Source organism: Pipistrellus kuhlii, unplaced genomic scaffold, assembly GCF_014108245.1.
Source record: "Pipistrellus kuhlii isolate mPipKuh1 unplaced genomic scaffold, mPipKuh1.p scaffold_m20_p_7, whole genome shotgun sequence".
Classification (NCBI taxonomy): domain Eukaryota; kingdom Metazoa; phylum Chordata; class Mammalia; order Chiroptera; family Vespertilionidae; genus Pipistrellus; species Pipistrellus kuhlii.
In genome coordinates, this window is record NW_023425573.1 from 25699770 (window position 1) to 25719591 (window position 19822).

General features: G+C 40.9%; 1 protein-coding gene and 1 pseudogene across 8 annotated transcripts in view; one reads left to right on the forward strand and one right to left on the reverse strand.

The window, feature by feature from the left end:
- The window catches only part of DIS3L2 (DIS3 like 3'-5' exoribonuclease 2), a 279142-nt gene that overhangs the window by 25106 nt on the left and 234214 nt on the right, over positions 1–19822 (forward strand). For 5 of the 8 annotated variants that reach the window (XM_036420607.2, XM_045575690.1, XM_036420600.2 and 2 more), the window contains 4 exons: positions 2097–2190; positions 6272–6412; positions 7431–7588; positions 16084–16137. In XM_036420607.2, the coding sequence (XP_036276500.1) occupies positions 6370–6412; positions 7431–7588; positions 16084–16137 (255 nt within the window). In that variant the 5' untranslated portion in view covers positions 2097–2190; positions 6272–6369. The remainder of the gene's footprint in view (positions 1–2096; positions 2191–6271; positions 6413–7430; positions 7589–16083; positions 16138–19822) is intronic. The other 3 variants (XM_036420601.2, XM_036420605.2, XM_045575689.1) reach the window with 2 other exon arrangements.
- Positions 6736–8280, reverse strand: LOC118708975 (annotated as a pseudogene).

Sequence of the window (19822 nt, forward strand, 5' to 3'; positions counted from 1 at the left end):
CATCTAGTCTCTGTGGCAACTACCGTATTTTTTGGACCATAAGACGCTCCGGACCATAAGACGCACCAGTTTTTAGAGAAGGGAAATGAAGAAAAAAAGATTCTGAAACAAATAGTGTCCTAAAATATTTTATGTGCATTAAAACCCAACATCACAGTCATAAACACATGTAATCAACCCTGTAAAGTAAACAGCAGCATTTAGAACCATTTTAGAGCCGGGCAAGCACACAGAGACCACACAGAGCCGGGCAAGTAAAAAAACTTTTTTTTTAAAGTATATGTGTAGGCTATATTTGGACCATAAGACGCAGGGACTTTTTCCCCCCCACTTCTGGGGGAAAAAAAGTGCATCTTATGGTCCGAAAAATACGGTACTTAACTCCACCCTCACAGCAGGAACACAGCCATAGACAATTTGTAAATGAATGACTGTGGCTGTGTTCCAATAAAACTTTATTTATAAGGAAAGGTGGCTGTTTGGATTTGTTTGGCCTGTGGGCTGTAGTTTGCCAACTCCCCTCTAGGCTCCTATTATACTTTCCTCAAGCCAGTCTCAGAATTGGCCATTTTTCTAAGAACCCTGGATCCTTTTTGCAGTGAATGGTATTTTGAAAGTGAGAACAAGCCTGGCTGGTGTGGCTTAATGGATTGCTTAAGCATTGTTCCATAAACCAAAAGGCCACTAGTTTGATTCCTGGTCAGGGCACATGCCTAGGTTGTGGGCTTGATCCCTGGGGGGTGGGGTGGGGGGACGGACACTCCAGGAGGTAGCCTAATGATGTTTCTATCTCTTCTTCTTTCTTCCTCTTAAAATCAATAAAAGCTTATTAAAAATGTTTTTAAAAAGTGAGATCTGGGTAGGCCAGTTGGTGTGGCTTAGTGGTTGAGTGTTGACCTATGGATCAAGAGGTCAGGGTTCGATGCCCAGTCAAGATATATGCCTGGATTGCAGGCTCAATCTCCAGTATGGGGTGTGCAGGAGGCAGCAGATCAGTGGTTCTCTCTCATCATTGATTTTCTCTCTCTCCCTCTGCCTTCCTCTCTGAAATCAATAAAAATATTTTTTAAAAAAAGTGAGATCTGGGTACTAGATATGCTCATTGCTACTGGGATATTGTTGATTCTAGACCCTCTTAGCAGACAGAGCTAGATAATATAAGAATATATACATATATACTTGTATACATTTGTGTGTGTGTGTAGACACATCTATATTTCTGTATATAGACCATCTATTTCTCTCCCTTTTTGCACTTTTTGACATTTCCTCTGTATCTCTTTAGATATTATTAACCATTGAGTGATAATGTTTTTTTTTTTTCTAGCAATGTATTAACCTTTATTTATTTATTTAATAAATTTTTATTGTTCATATTATTACAAATGTTCCTTCCCCCCCGTATTTCTGGGTAATGTCCATTTTATATTTTAGTTGTATTTTATTGAAATTTTGTGTGCGGCTGCGGCTAGGTGTTTACCTGGGCAGCCATCTTGGATTCGAATGATAATGATATGTTGGGGAGCAAGCACAAGAGACTTGGTTGGAAAGTTGTAAGGAGGACATTCTGATAAAAGGGAAGTGTGTGGAAGGCTACCTGCCAAAAGCGGAGCCCTTAATTATTCCTTGACTTTTCCAAACAAGTCTTTGTAAACCCCCAGTATTTACTGGTACCCTTAGTCCTTGGATGTCCTCCCTAAATTACTCACCCTACTGATTGTATCTAAAGATAAAAATCCCTCGGCCGAGACCAGTTTGGCTCAATGGATAGAGCGTCGGCTTGGGGACTGAAGGGTCCCGGGTTCAATTCCAGTCAGGGGCATGTACCTTGGTTGCGGGCAAATCCCCAGTAGGGGGTGTGCAAGAGGCAGCTGATCGATGACTCTCTCTCATCAATGTTTCTAACTCTCTCTCTCTCTCCTTTCCTCTCTGTACAAAATCAATAAAATATATTTTTAAAGATAAAAATTCCAGTAAAGGCCTACCTAACGTGGCAGGCAATAGAGGCTGCTCTGGCCACTAGAGCTGGGCAAGCCCCTTAGCCCTCTCTTTTAAAGTCAAACAGTATTTGAATAATCTGTTCATCCATCGTTCAGGGGCTGCTGGTCAACCTCGGCAAGGTGGTGCCCGTGTGAGGACCAAGGAACACAAGGAAGGAGGCGGAACCTTCAAAAACGAAGTAACTGCCCAGTAAGTCATTGGAGCCCGCTTGGGATTTCTAAGATAGAGGGAATTGTTTTTCAGCTAAGGTTTCCCAACAGGACAGTGACTGTCCACTGAGTAACATCTCTCTGTTACTCAAAAAGTGTTAAAAGCTAATGGTGCCTCAGTTATACAAGAATAATTAAGGAGCCTATTACAGATCATTATAATTTATAATTCTTGGTTCCCTGAGGATTTCCAAGTTTGAGGGGGTTGTTTTTTAGCCAAAGTTTCACTATGGGACAGAAGTTATTCATAGAAAAACAATATGTATCGATAACAGTGCTTAAGCAGTTGTTAAAGGTGAATGGTGCCTCGGTTACCAAGAAACAATTAAAAGGCCTTTTGTAGACTATTATAACTTACTATAATCCTTGATTCCTGATGCTGGAACATTAGACCTTGATCTTGGGAACAAGTAGGCGGGGATTTAAAGAGAAATCAGGCCCAGGTGTTGTGGCAAGCCCCTTAGCCCTTCTTTCACAGTCAAATTGTGTCTGAGTAATCAGTTCATACTGATCGATGACTCTCTCTCATCAATGTTTCTAACTCTCTATCTCTCTCCTTTCCTCTCTGTACAAAATCAATAAAATATATTTTTAAAGATAAAAATTCCAGTAAAGGCCTACCTAACGTGGCAGGCAATAGAGGCTGCTCTGGCCACTAGGTATAAAAACAAATCCCCTACTGGGGATTTGCCCGCAACCAAGGTACATGCCCCTGACCGGAATTGAACCCGGGACCCTTCAGTCCCCAAGCCGACGCTCTATCCATTGAGCCAAACTGGTCTCGGCCGAGGAATTTTTATCTTTAGATACAATCAGTAGGGTGAGTAATTTAGGGAGGACATCCAAGGACTAAGGGTACCAGTAAATACTGGGGGTTTACAAAGTCTTGTTTGGAAAAGTCAAGGGACTGCTGGTCAGCCCTGGCAATGACATCCCCAATTTCATTTCAAAACCACAAGCCTTTATTCTAGTTTTTACACTTTCTATATTTGTAATTTTTCTCACATTCACAAGTGTGACTCCTATTATCAAAAGTATATTTACTTATTTGTTGACTCTTAAAATATCCAGAAAGTAGATTTAGAATTGCTAACCCATTCCTCTGTAAAAAACTATTAATTTGAGTTTAATTTTTATTTCTTTTTTGTTTTTCTGTTCAAAAGTTATTTGGGTTGATTCTCTCCCATCTCTTTAGTATGTTGTGTTTTTCATTTTAAATATATTAGGATTGATATTAGGATTGTTTGTTTTTATTTGTATAGTTATTTTAGGCTATTTCCTCCATTTTTACTTTATTTTATGCTGATTTTTTTGATTATGTGAAACGTAAGCCTTTCTTTGGAAGTTATTTATTTATTTATTTCTTGTAACATCTGATTTTATTGCTTCTTTATTTCATTTCAGTGTCTGCCTGTATATCTTTATTAATTTCTTTGTTGTATTTTCTACTTTTTCCTCTTTGCATTTCCTAAAAGTTGCTCTAACCCAGATTTTGTCCTAGGCCCTCTTCTGTATAGTTTACCCTTTCTTGGCAATCTCATCTATTTTAGAAAACTTTGGAGTATCATCTTTATGCAGGGAGTAATTTATCTCTCTAAGCTATGCTCTAATTTCTAAGTATTTGGTGTAGAGCAGTGTTTCCCAAACTTCTCTCATGATGAGAATCACCTAGTGGAGTTGTTAAATACAGATTCCTGAATCCCAACTAAGAAGTGCTAAACTAGAATTTTTGGGAAGATATAGGTAAAATTGTATACTTAGTGCTCTGTCTTAGACTAAAAATTCTAGTTTAGCACTTCTTAGTTGGGATTCAGGAGTCTGAATTTAACAACTCCACCAGGTGATTCTCATCATGAGAGAAGTTTGGGAAACACTGGTGTAGAGGTTTAGGAAAAGGTATGCATTTCCATGTATAGAGTATGCATTTCCATATGGACCTCTATAATATCCCAAGTAGAATTCATCATCTTCTCTAACTTAGTGGTATTATCATTCTTCAATTTCCTTGTTTGAAATTTCACACAGGTGCCACTGCCTTGCTCTCATTCAGATCTGCCTGGTTGCCAAATGATGCCACTTGGTCCTGTGTGACATGTTAAAAGTCTCTTCATTGTCTGCCTGTACAACTCTAGTTCAGGCATTCCTTTTCTCCATTCTGTTCTAGTTCTTTCATAAGGTGCAGCTGCTGCTAGTTTTTCTCAACTGCAGATGAGTCCTGCACAGGTTAATTTTTCCTGAAACACACCTCTAATCTGTCTTCTCTCCTGCTCACTCATGCTTCAGAAATTCCCTACTGCTTCTGAAAAACTGGGCTGGTTTTCTAGACCTTCCAACTTGTTTTAATTTCCTTACCACTGCTTTCCTTCATATAGGCTGGACTGTATCCAAATGGAATTAGGGTTGCAAGAACCTGCCTGTATTTTTCTGTTTCTCTCTCTCCTTTGCCAGCAGTATGCTTTTATCACATTCTCAGTTATTCCTTAAATTTTTTCCTAAAGCTCTCTTTGATTTATTGGCCTGTAGATACCTTTTCTTTCTCATCAGAAGTACATTTAGCCATACTTAAAAAAAAAAAATTTAATGCTTTCACTTCCCAACTTGTATTGTTAGTTCAATATGATTTTTATAAATTAACATTTGTATCCCTTATTGTTCCTAGTACAGTACCTTGCAGAAGTGTTGGTTGAATGAATGAGTGGATGAATGCATTTCTGAATTGGACCATTAGATAGTCTGGTCTCCTGTATATGCCTTTCCACATAACTTGCTGGTTAGCTAAGACAGAGATTTTCAACCACTGTTCTGCGTCACACTGGCGTGCCACAAGAATTTTTAAAACCTGACTATTGCAATACCTGTCTATTTAGTCAGAGACACTCACCCCTTTTCCCTTAGATTGTTAAATAAAAAATGACAACAGCCAATATAACAATAGCCGTCTGCTGTGAATAAATCAAAATTATATATATTTTTTGTCATATAGGCAAAAATATATATATTTTTGTGTGCCACAGGATTTTAGTAATTAGTTTATGTGTACCATGAGATGAGAATAGTTGAAAATTTTTTATCTAAGACAATCTATTTCTCTCACTTTTTGTACTTTTTGACATTATCTCTTTATCTCTTCATGTATGAATAAATGGCCTATTACCTTTTGTATCTGTTGCTTCTCTTCTGCTGAGTTATATTGATTTCATTTTAGAGAAAAATTACATCATTTTGGTAAAGGATGTTTGTGGGAAATTTAGAGGAAATGGAAGCTAGTATTTAGAATGACATCTTGATCCATTTTATGGGAAAGCATAAAGGCTGCTTACCAGGATTTTGGAAATTTGCAAGTATAGGCTTAAATCCTGGGCTGGTGGCCAGCAGAGAATAGAAAGTAGACATTGTGATGACATGTTCAGGTGGAAGGTCAGGGGGCCAGCTGCAGGGTCCCATATTCCAGTCCTCTGATTCAGGCAGCTGATTTCTATTTCTTAGAAACAGCTGCCTGAGCTTCTGGTCAGATGACTGGTTTGAAGTGATGGCAGGTAGGAATAGGGAAATAGATGCTTAACTACAATATTTCTATTTTTTTAAACCATCTAGGGTTCCCTGCATAGTTTTGTGGCAGTGAGTTAGATTTTGTTGATGAATTCTAAGGAATTGAGTACTTGGTTTCATAGAGGAACTTCATTTTGTCCAAGGTTAATCTTAGTCAATACTACGTCTCTTGACTAAGTTTACTTTTTCAAAATTGCTTTCCCTCATGCTCTTATGCATTTCACAAGCTAAATAGAACTGCACAACTCCTTAACTTCTACCTCATTGTTCCATTTGTGGAAGTTCTTAGTTGGAGTGGTCCAAATAACAAGCTAGTGATAACTGTGAAGTTGAAGGCCTTGAAAAGAAACTCAGGATAGAGGGTGTGCTTGATTAACTGCCCAGGACAAAGTGATGCCAGGACCCTGGAAGAGCACCACCCTGCCTTTGCCATCCAAGTACTAAATTTCCAAGAGCACAGAAGAGGCTACCAATTAATTGCTCTGTAATCACCCATTTTTTTTTGGTTTCAGCTTGTAACAGCTAAACTGCTAAAGGCAGGAAGAACTCTGAACCTGAGCAGTGGAGGCCCGTCTGGATCTAGAGAAAAGAGGCAACTTTGGAACCAGTAATGAGTTATCCTGACGGCAGGCTGAACCTGGGGACCCTCAAAGGTAGCAAAAGGAAAATGGAGTCTACTCTAGCAACCAGAGATCTGAAATACAAATGGAAAGGAGGCGCTGGGCGGGTCTTGGGATCGAGGGGGCCTATAATTCTTTTGATGACTTGTTAAATATGCTCCTGTGTTATTTGTTTTAGAATTATTATTTCTTGTTGTCTTAAATTGTTGTTATTTGAACACAGCTATTTAATTTCCTCCTGAAAAATGGCAATCTTTTAATAATTTCTATTTTTAAAAAGATTGTGTCTATAAACAAAGCGTACTGAACCCATTATTCAGATTATATTCCATGCATATGTGGTATTGTTTTAAAACTCAAGTCTCATCTGTATATATTTTACTCATGTTTTCTTACCTATTCTTTCACTCTTGTGACTATTTGAAATCTTTATCAGGGAGTTTCATTTTCTTTTTTAAAATTTATTTAAGTATTTTTTAAAAATTTATTATTATTTTTTAAAATATATTTTATTGATTTTTCACAGAGAGGAAGAGAGAGGGATAGAGAGTTAGAAACATCGATAAGAGAGAATCATCGATCAGCTGCCTCTTGCACACCCTCCACCAGGGATGTGCCCGCAACCAAGGTACATGCTCTTGCCCGGAATCGAACCCGGGACCTTTCAGTCTGCAGGCTGACGCTCTTATCCACTGAGCCAAACTGGTTCCGGCTATTTAAGTATTTAAAAAAATATATATTTTTATTGATTTCAGAGAAGAAGGGAGTGGGAGAGAGAGATAGAAATATCAATGATGAGAGAGGATTATTGATCAGCTGCCTCCTGCATGCCCCACACTGGGATCAAGCCGGTAACCCAGGGATGTGTCTGACCAGAAACTGAACCATGACCTCCTGATTCATAGGTTGATGCTCAACCACTGAGCCATGCTGCCTGAGCAGGGAGTTTCATTTTCATGTTGGTCATTCAAAAAAAAAAAAAAAAATCTCTAGTTTTAAAAATACAGTGATATTTGATTGAGGAAAGTTAATTACTGCCTCATGTTTCTAGGTGTGTCCTCTGTGGTTGGCCCACATGGTGTTGGTGCTTCGCCAAATGACAAAAAGTCAAAGAACAAGTTCATACGAGGGAAGAAAAAGAGCATATTTGAAAATTACATGTCCAAGGAGGATGTTTCGGAAGGCTTGAAGAGAGGAACACTTATCCAGGTGCTTAAATCATACTAGAAGGCTATTCCTTGAATATGTGGAATCAGTAAAGTGTTTATTTTTCTGTGCTGTGTGCTTTGAAAGAAATGATGACATAACAGGAACAGGGCTTCCTACTTCTTAGAACTATAGTGCAATTAGATGTATTAGGTGCCCCAACACAGAGACAGCATAGTGCTCTGAGGTTTCAGAGATGGGAGCTGTTACTTCCAGTTAAGGTTATCCAAGAATGTTGTATTGGAAGTGATATATATGTACCTTTTTTTCCAAGGCAGTTGTATAACTGTATTCAACCATCAGCATTAGTTCTCGTCCACATTAACGGTCTGGAGATTTTTGAAGGTGGTGACAGGCACGTAGGTGACCAGTATATACAGCTTGTTTGGTGAGTCTTCATCCTCATTACATTTTCTGGACAAATGTACCCGTATATGATATGGGACATTCCTTATTCCTTTGGCCCAGATAGGTTTGTTGAACTTGGTGTCCATGCACACGTCTGGGGTCTCCATCTCCTTCATGGCAAATTTTCAGATCTTCTTGAGTGCTTGAGGGTTAAACTTCTTGAAATCCATGCCGTGGGTGCACCTGTGGATGTTGATGGTGTGCTTCCTGGTCAACACCTTGTTGAGGGTGAAGCGGCCCTTCTTCTCACCACCATTCTTTGCGGGAGCCATCGTGCCAGGCAAATTGGAAAGAGCGTGGGATATTGTCTGGAAGTGATATTTTTGATCCAGGCCATAGATTGGTACTATTTGAATAAGTAAAGATAAGAGAATGAGCTTCATAAATGTAGGGACAAGTGTAAGCTACTCAGACAAAAGTGGAAAATAGGTTTTGGCTGTAAGAAGCATTGATAGTTCAGTTTGCCTTGAGCACATGAAAGTTGAGTGCTGGAGAGTAAGGTTGAAAGGAAACAGTAAACAGCAGCAGACAATATTTGTTGAGTGCTTTATAGTTTATAAAGTACTTTTACAAGTATAATGGTTTGGCTCAGCAAATGTTTAGCTCTTATAATTAAGAGCATGTATAATACATGGGTGCTCTTGAAATGAAGGTGGGTGAGGCTGCCTTTGTGTACTTTGAGCTGGCAGCCCAGTGTGGGGCAGGCGGTCATATGAATAGATGATTTGGGTATAGATGGTAAGTGCTCAGATAAAGTGTGACCCGGGGTATGGGAGAGTGGTTGGCGGAAATTGGCAAACGGGATGGTGACATCTGCTGTGGATATTGGAAGATGACTAGTTTAGATCTATTTTTTAAAAATATGTCTTTATTGATTTTTAGAGAGAGGGGAAGGAAGAGGGAGTGACAGAAACATAGATCAGAGAGAAACATCAACTGGTTGCCTCCTGCATGTCCCTACTGGGGTGGAGCCTGCAACCCAGGCATGTGTCGTGGCTGGGAATTGAACTGGGGACCTCTTGGTTCATGGATCAATGCTCAACCACTGAGCCACACCAGCTGGACTGGTTTGGATCTACTAAATGAGTGATATGTGTGTGGGAAGAGTAGTGGCACTAATGAAAACATGAACTTTTGAAACAGTATGGAATAGGGTAGCTTAGGTCTTCTTAGCCATGAAATGGGAGTGATTTGGGTTGATATCTGGGTTCTCGATTCTATTCCATTGATCTATATGTCTGTTCTTGTGCCAGTACCAGGCTGTTTTGAGAACAGTTTTTCCACTATCTTAATGTCATTGTGCTCAACCTTTAAGTCCCTATCTAAATATCATCCCCTTTGAGCCGAAACCGGTTTGGCTCAGCGGTAGAGCGTTGGCCTGCGGACTGAAGGGTCCCAGGTTCGATTTCGGTCAAGGGCATGTACATTGGTTGCGGGCACATCCCCAGTAGAGGGTGTGCAAGAGGCAGTTGGTCGATGTTTCTTTCTCATCGACGTTTCTAGCTCTCTATCTCTCTCCCTTCCTCTCTGTAAGAAAAATCAATAAAATGTATTTAAATATCACCCCCTTTGAGAGGCCTGACTTAAAATCTCCACAGAATTAAGCCTTTACCACTTTCCTGAAGCCAACTTCTTAGTTTACCCTTTATTTTAATCCTGTTACAATTTCATGTTTCCTCATATATAATAGATTGTTAACTCCTTGTGTGCAGGGTCATCATGTCTTATTCCCACCTAGCTGGCATTTGATTGAAGCTTAATAAGTTTATATTGAATAATCATTTTACTCACTGAATAAAGAATCAAGGTACTTAATAAAGAGTGAGGGGAATCTTGGTTGTTATAACTTGAAAGAAAAATTGATTATAATTTTGGATATAGGATTTACACAGCTAATGTGAGGGAAATATTCTGCAATTGTATTCATTTTTCCTCCCTCCTATTAATTTTTTCTTTTGAAGTAATTCTTTGCTGATAGTAAAGTAAAACACCAAAAACCTGATAAGTATAACAACTCTCATTTCCAGGCATTTTTAAGTGATTCCTCCTGGCCTGTGACATCAATAGACTCTAGCCAGAGCCTCCCCACAACAGATGAGAACAGTTGTTCTCTGCAGATGGGGAAAGAAATGGGTTCCAGATATGAGGTCACTGTGTGAAATATACAACAACTGTAAATAATATTTTCATAGGCAAAAAAACAGAGTCCATCTGCTTTCTGATATGAACTTTATGTGTGCAGGCTTTGATGGGTAAGGTAGAGAGCTAGACAATATCAACAATTTGGGTTGATATCTGGGTTCTCGATTCTATTCCATTGATCTATATGTCTGTTCTTGTGCCAGTACCAGGCTGTTTTGAGAACAGTTTTTCCACTATCTTAATGTCATTGTGCTCAACCTTTAAGTCCCTATCTAACCTTTAAGTCCCTATCTAAATATCACCCCCTTTGAGCCGAAACCGGTTTGGCTCAGCGGTTTCGGCTCAAAGGGGGTGATGTTTAGATAGGGACTTAAAGAGCACACATAAAGAGCTTTTTGAGTGTTGTTGGAGAAAATACACTTACTAGACATACTTATTAAGCATGTAACTTTTGTATTCAAATATAAGTATACTGTTACATCCTTGCTCTTTCCTCCACCCAGAGGAGCAATTTTTAATGAGATACTGAGATATTTTAAAATAGGATAGGGTAATAGTTTTTGTTTCCTTTTAATACTTTGATATTTTGGCATTTCATTGGTATCAAATTACCGTCCACAGTGACCAAGAAATCTCTTTCCTGTGTTTGAACTGACTAGCAGTAACTCATGATCATGTACATGTAGTTTGGAAAAATTTTTTTGTAACAAATCATTATATCAAAGAACATGTGTCCTTTATTCCTCTGTAGGTACAATGTTGTGATGTTGTTCTAGGAGATGTTGGGAGAAATTGAGAGCATGGAATAGACAGTCTTGGAAGGGGCTCAGGTTTGGAATAATGATCAAAATGACATGGATCGAAAGATGGTAGAATTGGTTGGTTTCATAATCCCAGATATTGCTTTGTCTAAAGGTGGTTTAAGCTGGACCACCAGAGCTGCCCAAGACATGATGTCAGAGTTCCCCCTATAATAAAATATTGGTGTAAAACTGTTATTGAACCTCAAAAGAAATCCTAGTTCAGGAAGACAGGACAGGATAATCTAGTTCCTAGGACCATCACCATTTGTTAGGAGTGAAATCAGCTGGAGAACATTTGGGTATGAGTTAAACAGAAGAATAAAAGTGACATTACAGTGGATTGTTCAGTCTTTTAGAAGGAACAGATGACATTCTTAACATTATTATTAGGGGTGGTGGGAGAGCTTCAACTCTGCAGCCAATTAATTAGCTTAACAAATGTTTCTTGACTTCCTACTAAGTGCCAAACATATAATAGAGAGGCAATTCACTGGGGAGAGAGGCAAAAGCAACTAAATAAAGAGGAAATTATACCTGACAGAAGTGTTGAAACTACCTCTAAGGAGGTAGTAATCTCTTAGTTGAGATCTGATTGGTGAGAATGAGCCAGACATTTGAAGAAATAGGAGAACATTATAGGCAGAGAGAACAGCTAGTGGAAGAATAGCAAGCAGATAAAGGCTTGGTGTTTTTGAGGACTAAGGAAGAAACCTATTGGACATGATAAGGGGTGATATTTAAATATTTTTTTAAAAGTGTATATTAGTATTAATTTTTTTTCAGAGAGGAAGGGAGAGAGAGAGGGAGCTAGAAATGTCGATGAGAGAGAAACATCGACCAGCTGCCTCTTGCACACCCCCTACCGGGGATGTGCCCGCAACCAACGTACATGCCCTTGACCGGAATTGAACCTGTGACCTTTCAGTCCGCAGACCGACGCTCTACCGCTGAGCCAAACCACTTTCAGCAAGGGGGTGATATTTAGATAGGGCCTTAAAGGTCAAGCACAATGACATCAAGATAGTGGAAGAAAGTACTCCAAGCACCAGGAACAGCATGTACAGAGAAATAGAAGAATCATGTGAGAATAAGTTGGAGAGTTAGGCAGCTGCCAAATCATGTAAGGTCTCTGGACTGTGTCGGAGAGTTGGATTTAATTTAAAGAATGATGAGAAGGGAGATGCCACTCAAGTGTATTAAGCAGGGGAAGCACATGATCTGTTTTATGCTTTAAAAATATCTCCCTGGCAGTTGTAAGACAATAGTCTAGAGTGGAAGCTGGAGACGATGTAGAAGGCCATCAGAGTACATCTGGCAAGAAAATATGGAGACATGAACAAGATGGGTGTCAGTGAAGGTAGAGAGAAGTGGATAGATGTGGAGCTAGAACTGGCATACTATTATACATAATAAAAGAGTAATATGCAAATTAACCATCACTCTGCTACGCCCACCAGCCACTCCCACAAGCCACACCCACCAGCCAATCAGAGCGAGTATGTAAATAAACCTAACCAAGATGGCTGTAGCCAGAGAGAGCAAGAGGGAGGCTTGGGTTTCCCAGGCAATGGAGGAAGCCAACCTTTCCGCCTGCCCTTGCCAGCCTAAGCCTCTACTCAAGGCTACAAAGTTTCAATTATAGAAGGTAAACAAATCCAAACAGAAATGGCTGCTGGCCACGGAGCGAGGCTTGGCTCTGTTCCAGACTACAGAGTTTCAATGTAGAAGGTAAATAAATTCCAGATACCTGGGCCTCTACTTGGGATGCCAGTGGGCATGACTGGCCTGCAAACCACCACAGGCCCCTTCACTCAGGCCACCCTACGCCCCAAGGGAACCCCCACCCTGATCTGGGACACACTTCAGGGCAAACCAGTTGGCCCCCACTCATGTACCAGGCCTCTATCTTATCTAATAAAAGAGTAATATGCAGATTAACCATCACTCCACACAATATGGCTGCCCTCATGTGGTCAAAGATCCTGCCCCTGTGTGGCCACAAGATGGCCACCACAAGATGGCCAGCAGGGGAGGGCAGTTGGGAGGCATTAGGCCTGCATGGGAGGGCAGTAGAGAGGGACCAGGCCTGAAAGGGAGGGCAGTTGGATGCTATCAACCTAGCAGGGGAGGGCAGTTAGGGTTGACCAGGCTGGCAGAGGAGGGAAGTTGGGGGCAAACAGGCTGGCAGGGGAGCAGTTAGACATCAATCAGGCTGGCAGGGGAGTGGTTAGGGGGTGATCAGGCTGGCAGGCAGAAGCGGTTAGGGGCAATCAGGAAGCAGACAGGCAAGCATTTGGGAGCCAGCAGTCCTGGATTGTGAGAGGGATGTCGGACTGCCCGTGTAGGTCCTATCCTACCAGGCAGTTGGACATCCCTCAAAAGGCCCATATTGGAGAGGGTGCAGGCTGGGCTGAGGGACATCCCCTTGCCCCCATATACGAATTTCGTGCACTGGGCCTCTAATGTCATCATAATGGACTAAATGTGAGGCAAAAGGAGGAGTAAAGGATGGTTCCTAAGTGTTTGAGTCAAGAAACTGGATGGATGATGTTGTCATTCCCCAAGATTGGAAAGACTGAGGGTTGGAATATAGTTCGGTTTTTCTGTGGGAAGGGAGCAGATGGCCTAAGTGTGAGCAAAGAGGCCCTGGGGCTGAGTATGGCAAACAGAAGCAGTCTGCAGTAGTCTGTAGCAAGGTCTCTGGAACCAGACTGCTTGGGATAGAATGTTGTGTGAAAGTGGGCACCACTTAGTGTCTCAGTTTTCTGATTTATAAAAAAGAGGATAATAGTACCTACCATCTATGGTTGCTTTGAGAGTTAAATTAGTTGAATAGATATAAAGCTGTAAAAACTGTGTGACACATAATATATTGGTATAAGTGTTACTTGTGATTGTTTTTATTGCTATCAGAGAAGCATCTGCTATCCAACTTAGGTGGCTGTTGCTGGATGGGGATAGCTGATGTTTCAACAAAATCTGGAAATATATATATTTATATGTGAAATTCCTCAGTTTTGAATATTCTCAAATATCCTGTAAGCCACGTAACACATATTTGTGATTGCCAAGTTAGGCTACTTGGTCCAGTTGTGTTTTTCTTTTTTTCTCTATAGTAACATTCAGCTCCTTAGGCTTAGTCATAGAGAAGGCAGATAGTTGGAGACAACTGGGAGTGAGGTTTTGCTGGTTACATGTAAGAGGAAGAGTGGACTTAAGGTTTGCAAGGGCAGGAGGTAATGTCAAACCATGGCAATTAGTAGCCAAGAAAGGGAGTAAGCATAGTGTGAAGATGATGAATGGTCAAAGTGTGGTCAAGTTCATGGGTTGGAGTTCTTAGTGAAGACGAAGAATTGTTGAAGTGGTGTTTCTACCATAAGTGAGCTGGAAGGCCAGGGGATTTTAATTAGAAAGTATGATATTTGATTTTTGTGTTTAGTGGTGTTATAATTAGCAATTATGACAAGACATGGGGTGTAAACATGGGAGAAAGTGGCTAGAGTTGGGTGGAAGAGAAGGTGGCTAGAATGACTGGTTAGGGTTGCCTGGTTATCAATATGGATGTGAAGTCCCATTAAATGTTTATAGGATTGGGAGTGAGCTACAAGTTAAAGCTTTCGTGAATCAGGGATATGATCAGGTTTGAAGATGATAGTAGGAGCTATAACAGGAGCTAATGGAATGAACTTCAAAGCATCTGTGGGGTTTGGAAGAGAACAGGGATGGCCAGATTTCAATTAAGTCAAGGAGGTGCCTCAGCTGTAAGTGAGCTATACCCTCATAGCATTCATGCTTTATTTTTAAAAATTATTTATTGTTGAAAGTATTACATATGTCTCCTTTTCCCCCCATTTACCTTTCTCCGGCCCCCAGCACAAGGCCCCACCCCCTTATTGTCTGTGTCCAGAGACATAGAAACATCAAACAGACCTTCAAACCTCAGAGGGAAGGCAGGGAAGGAGGTGGGGGTAAGAGATCAACCAAAGGACTTGTATTCATGCATATGAGCATGACCAATGCTTTACTTTAAATAGGGCCGAGCTTGGTCATTACTCTCTCTCCCATATTATCTATCTCAGGATTTTGAATATAGTCAGAATTCAAGAAATAATTATTGAACTAAGGACTGAATGAACATTTGTAGTAGTCGTATTGGGATGTTAATGGTAGTATAAACTGTTGCATGGAAATTTGTAATTTAAACATGGTGGGCCAGTGAAAGAAAGAATTATGTTCAGCTTTATTTTATGCCCTCACCTGTGATGTTAATTATGCATCTTTGAGTCTTTTGACAATTTAGGGGGAAATGTTATTTAAAATGCTTTCTCAAGACACTCCTTGAATCTGGCTCTTAGCAAAATAATTGCCTCCCTCCATGTGTTCCAGTGGCCTTCAGATGCAGCTGGGACGTGGGGAGGATTGCAGCTTCCTGCAAAAGCCTAAAATACTGAACTGGTATTGAGCACAGCCCCCACCTGCACTCTGTGCATAAATAGAAGCAGACCCTGATTTGGTGCTGGAATAACATGAAGCTGAAGGCAGACTGGGTGGCCTGGCTATTGGAGCCAGGATCCTCATTTACATTAAGAGCTGGTTCTGGACCACTTTGAATTATTGACTCATTCTGCTCTGCAGAGGGGCTAGAGTAAAAAATTATGCATCTAATCCCTTGAGGCTAAGTATCCAGGTTGGAAATCAATCTGTATTACTTTGAAAATTATCACAGAAACAAGCAATTGTGGAAAGGCCTTAGAGAATTAAAAAGGCCATTATATAGTGAAGTATAAATTCCCTGATCACCTTGTTCCTAAAATATAAGTTTGAATTTGAAGGCCAGCATTCAGGGGCATATACAATCCCAATAGCTGGCACTTTCCCACTCCACTCCAGGCTCTGTTACTTCTTACCTCTACCTGTTCACAGCAAGGTGCCAGTGTGAGCTTTCAGTGTTTGATGGAACCCTATGTTACAAGTATCAATATAAATCATGTTTCATGCATTTAATGATCAATTCTCACAATCTAACTTGTTTTCTAGATCAAACTATTTAATTTAAAACTTTTTATTGCAGAATAACATAAGTATAGAAAAATTATACATGTATAACTAGTTAAAGTTTCATATATTTTTAATTTTATTTTAAAGGGTGTATTGAGAATTAATCCAAAGAAGTTTCATGAAGCCTTCATTCCTTCCCCGGTAAGTACAATAATTTTATAATAAACTTAATGTCACATTTAATTTTTAGGTGTGCTCTCAAACTGAAATAATATGTTCTTACTAAAAAGCAGAGTAGTAAAACAAAATTGAGGATGGGCAAGGATTTGTTTCAAATTTAAATAAACAAAATTTGCTTTTGGTTAGCAACCCTTTCTGCCAGTCTTAAAATCACACTTCAAGTGAAAAGGGTGGCATTTGTTACTAGGCTGCAGAGCAGCTGAACCCACCCAGACACCCACCAGTTCATGTAATTGGATGCCCTTGGTTTATAGCTTAAAAGGATTTATGGTTTTCCAGTGATTTATGTTAATCTTTCCTAAACAAATATGCTATCTACTTTCGATCTACTGCATGAGCTAATCTGCAAATTTGTCCAAAAATAATGTGTAATGCTTTTTTTTGGGGGGGGGGGTGTGTGTGTCAGTTTCTCACATCCGGTGATAGGACTTGGTACAAGGCTTTTTACCATTGGATCTTTATACCCTTCCTTATGTTCATGATTCATTTTAACAGGCTCTTTTCCATTAAAGAAAGCCCACTCTGGCATTTTGTTAGCAACAGGCCTCTGAATAAGACTTGATTGTACAAAGCTGGGAGAGCAATGTTCTTAAATTCCTGACCTAACTTTTCTAGGACACTATAAATAGGATAGCAGTAGAATTATAGATTTTTCAAGACAGTAGTTACCATAGAAATAAACTTTTGCTTATAGTTGAGGAAATTGTTCCACTCTTTGGTTGATTTACATATTAGGGTTTTATTATATAGGATGCCAGTTAACATCATATATAAAAAAAAACCCTAAGCAACAGGTTTACAGTTCAACCAGTCAACTTTTTGACTGGTTGCTATGACATGCACTGACCACCAGGGGCCAGATGCTCAACATAAGAGCTGCCCTCTGGTGGTGAGTGTGCTTCCGCAGTGGGAGTGCAGCTGTGGTGGTATGAACCTCTCCCACCTCTGTGGCAGTGTTACTGGGTGGCAGCAGGCTCAGTAGGAGTGGTGTGATGTCTGGGCTCAGTCTCGGGCTCCTCCCTGGCTGCCTGCCACTTCTTGCACTACTATATCCCTTAGGGGATGTTGGGCTGCCAATTTTGACCCCATCCCCAAAACTGGTAGTCCGCCATCCCGTGATGGTGTCCCAGATTGTGAGAGGATGCAGGCCAGGCTGAGCGACCTGACTGGTGCATGAATCCATGCACTAGGCATCTAGTAGCCTATCTAATAAAAAAATAATATGCAAATTGACCATACCTCTGTTACACCCACAAGCCATGCCCACCATCCAATCAGGAACAAGTATGCAAATTAACCCAACCAAGATGGCTATGGCCATGAAGCAAGCAGGAGGCTTGGGTTTCCCTGGCAATGGAGAAAGCCAAGCTTCCTGCACACCCTGGCTGGCCCAGGCCTCTGCTCAAGGCCACAAAGTTTCAATTATAGAAGATAAATAAATCCCAGATCCCAGAGCCTCTGCTTGGGCCGGCAGGGGGCATGGCCAACCTGCAAACCACCACAGGCCCCTCGCCCAGGCCACCCCATGCCCCAAGGTAACCCCCATCTTGATCCAGGATACACTTTAGGGCAAACCAGCTGGCCCCCACCCATGCACCAGGCCTCTAGCCTATCTAATCAAAGAGTATAATAATATGAAAATTGATCATTACTCCAACACAAAAGATGGCTGCCCCCATGTGGACACAAGATGGCCACCACAAAATGGCCAGCAGGGAAGGGCAGTTAGGGGCAAACAGGCTGCCAGGGGAGTAATTAGGCATCAATCAGGCTGGCAGGAGAGTGGTTAGGGGGTGATCAGGCTGGCAGGCAGAAGTGGTTAGGGGCAATCAGGAAGGCAGGCAGGCGAGCAGTTGGGAGCCAGCAGTCCCACAGGTGGGAATACAAGTTTAGTCATATACTTCATAGTTATTATTGTTATTAACCTTAAGACCTGGTCTCAAGCTCAGTTTAGTTCTTTTATTCCCTTCTCCAGAAGCCAGGAATTCACATTTATTTCTCAAGTTTAGGTTTTACCCATTGGATTATATAAAAAGTATTACTAACATAAACAACAAGTGTTGGTGAGGATGTGGAGTAAAGGTAACCCTTGTGTACTGATGGTGGGATTGTAAATTGATGCAGCCACTATAGAAAACAGCTATGGAGGTTCCTCAAAAAATTAAAAATAGAACCACCATATAACCCAGCAATTCCACTTCTGGGTATTTATCTGAAGCACTAATTTGAAAAGATTTATGCACCTTTATGTTCATTGCACCATTATTTTCAATAGCCAAGATATGGAAGCAACCTAAGTGTCCATCAGTAGCTGAGTGGATAAAGAAGATGTGGTACATATATACAATGGAATATTACTCAGCCATAAAAAAGAATGAAATTTTGCTATTTGCAACAACATGGATGGACCTAAAGGGAAATAAATCAGAGAAAGACAAATAACCTATGATTTCACTTATATATAGAATCTAAAAAATGAAATAAACAAACAAAACAGAAACAAACTCTTAAATACATAGAACAAGTGGATGGTTGCCAGATGGGAGGGGGTTGGGCAGCTGGGTGAAAAGTGTGAAGGGTAAGAGAAGTATAAATTGGTAGTTACAGAATAGTCATGGGGATGTAAAGTACAGCACAGGGAATATAGTCAGAAAGTCATAATAACTTAGGTCTGGTGCATGGATGGTAGATTTAGAGCACATTGAGATAGTAACTTATACCCCCCTATGAATCTGGATTCAAAAGTAGAATTCTCAGATTCTTTGGAGCTGTCTACTGAAATATGGCTGCCTGGAGAGGGTCCACCTTTGGCCTGCTCCTCTTCCCTTCCCAGTTCTATCTTCCTATCCACTGTTTGCTACCTACCCCCAGTCAGGAAGGGTCTCTGCATGCACCTTGTGGACATCTTATCCTACACTAGAGGCCCAGTGCACAAAATTTGTGCACTGGGGGCAGGTCCCTCAGCTTGGCCTGTGCCCTCTTGTAGTCCAGGAGCCCTCGGGGGATGACAGCTTAGTGGGCTTAAGCCATCAGTCGGACATCGTTAGCATTGCCATGAAGGTGGGAGAGGCTTCTACCACTGCCGCTGTGCTCATCAGCTGTGAGCCTGGCTTCTGGCTGAGAAGCCCAGCTCCTGCATTGAATGTCTGCCCCCTGGTGGTCAGTGTGCATCATAGTGATCCGTCATTCCACCATTCGGTCATTTGCATATTAGCCTTTTATTATGTAGGACACACTGCAGATGAGGCCCCCTAGAACCATAAGAAATGCAAAAAATTCAGTTAACTCAATTCTCAAATTGCCCCCACTTAAAATCACCCCCCCCCACAACCCCCCATGGGGTATGTGCTGCACCTTGGGCACCACTGGGTTTGACACTTTTCCTCTCTGAGCTTCATTTCTGAATATATCCGCATATACCATGGAATTGTAATCTCTTCTCCACCTACCTCACTGGGTTGTCATGAGGAGGTTCTGAGCTAATAAAACTAGAAATGTTTCTTCAAGTAAGTGATGTCTAAACGGGAAGTGATTGTTATTTTTAAGCCCACAGGTAGCAGATGCTGATTAGGGGAGGAGGGCATGATTGCTTCCTGGGACTGTTACTATGGAAGCTTTGCCGAAGGTTGCATAGGTTTCAGAGGGG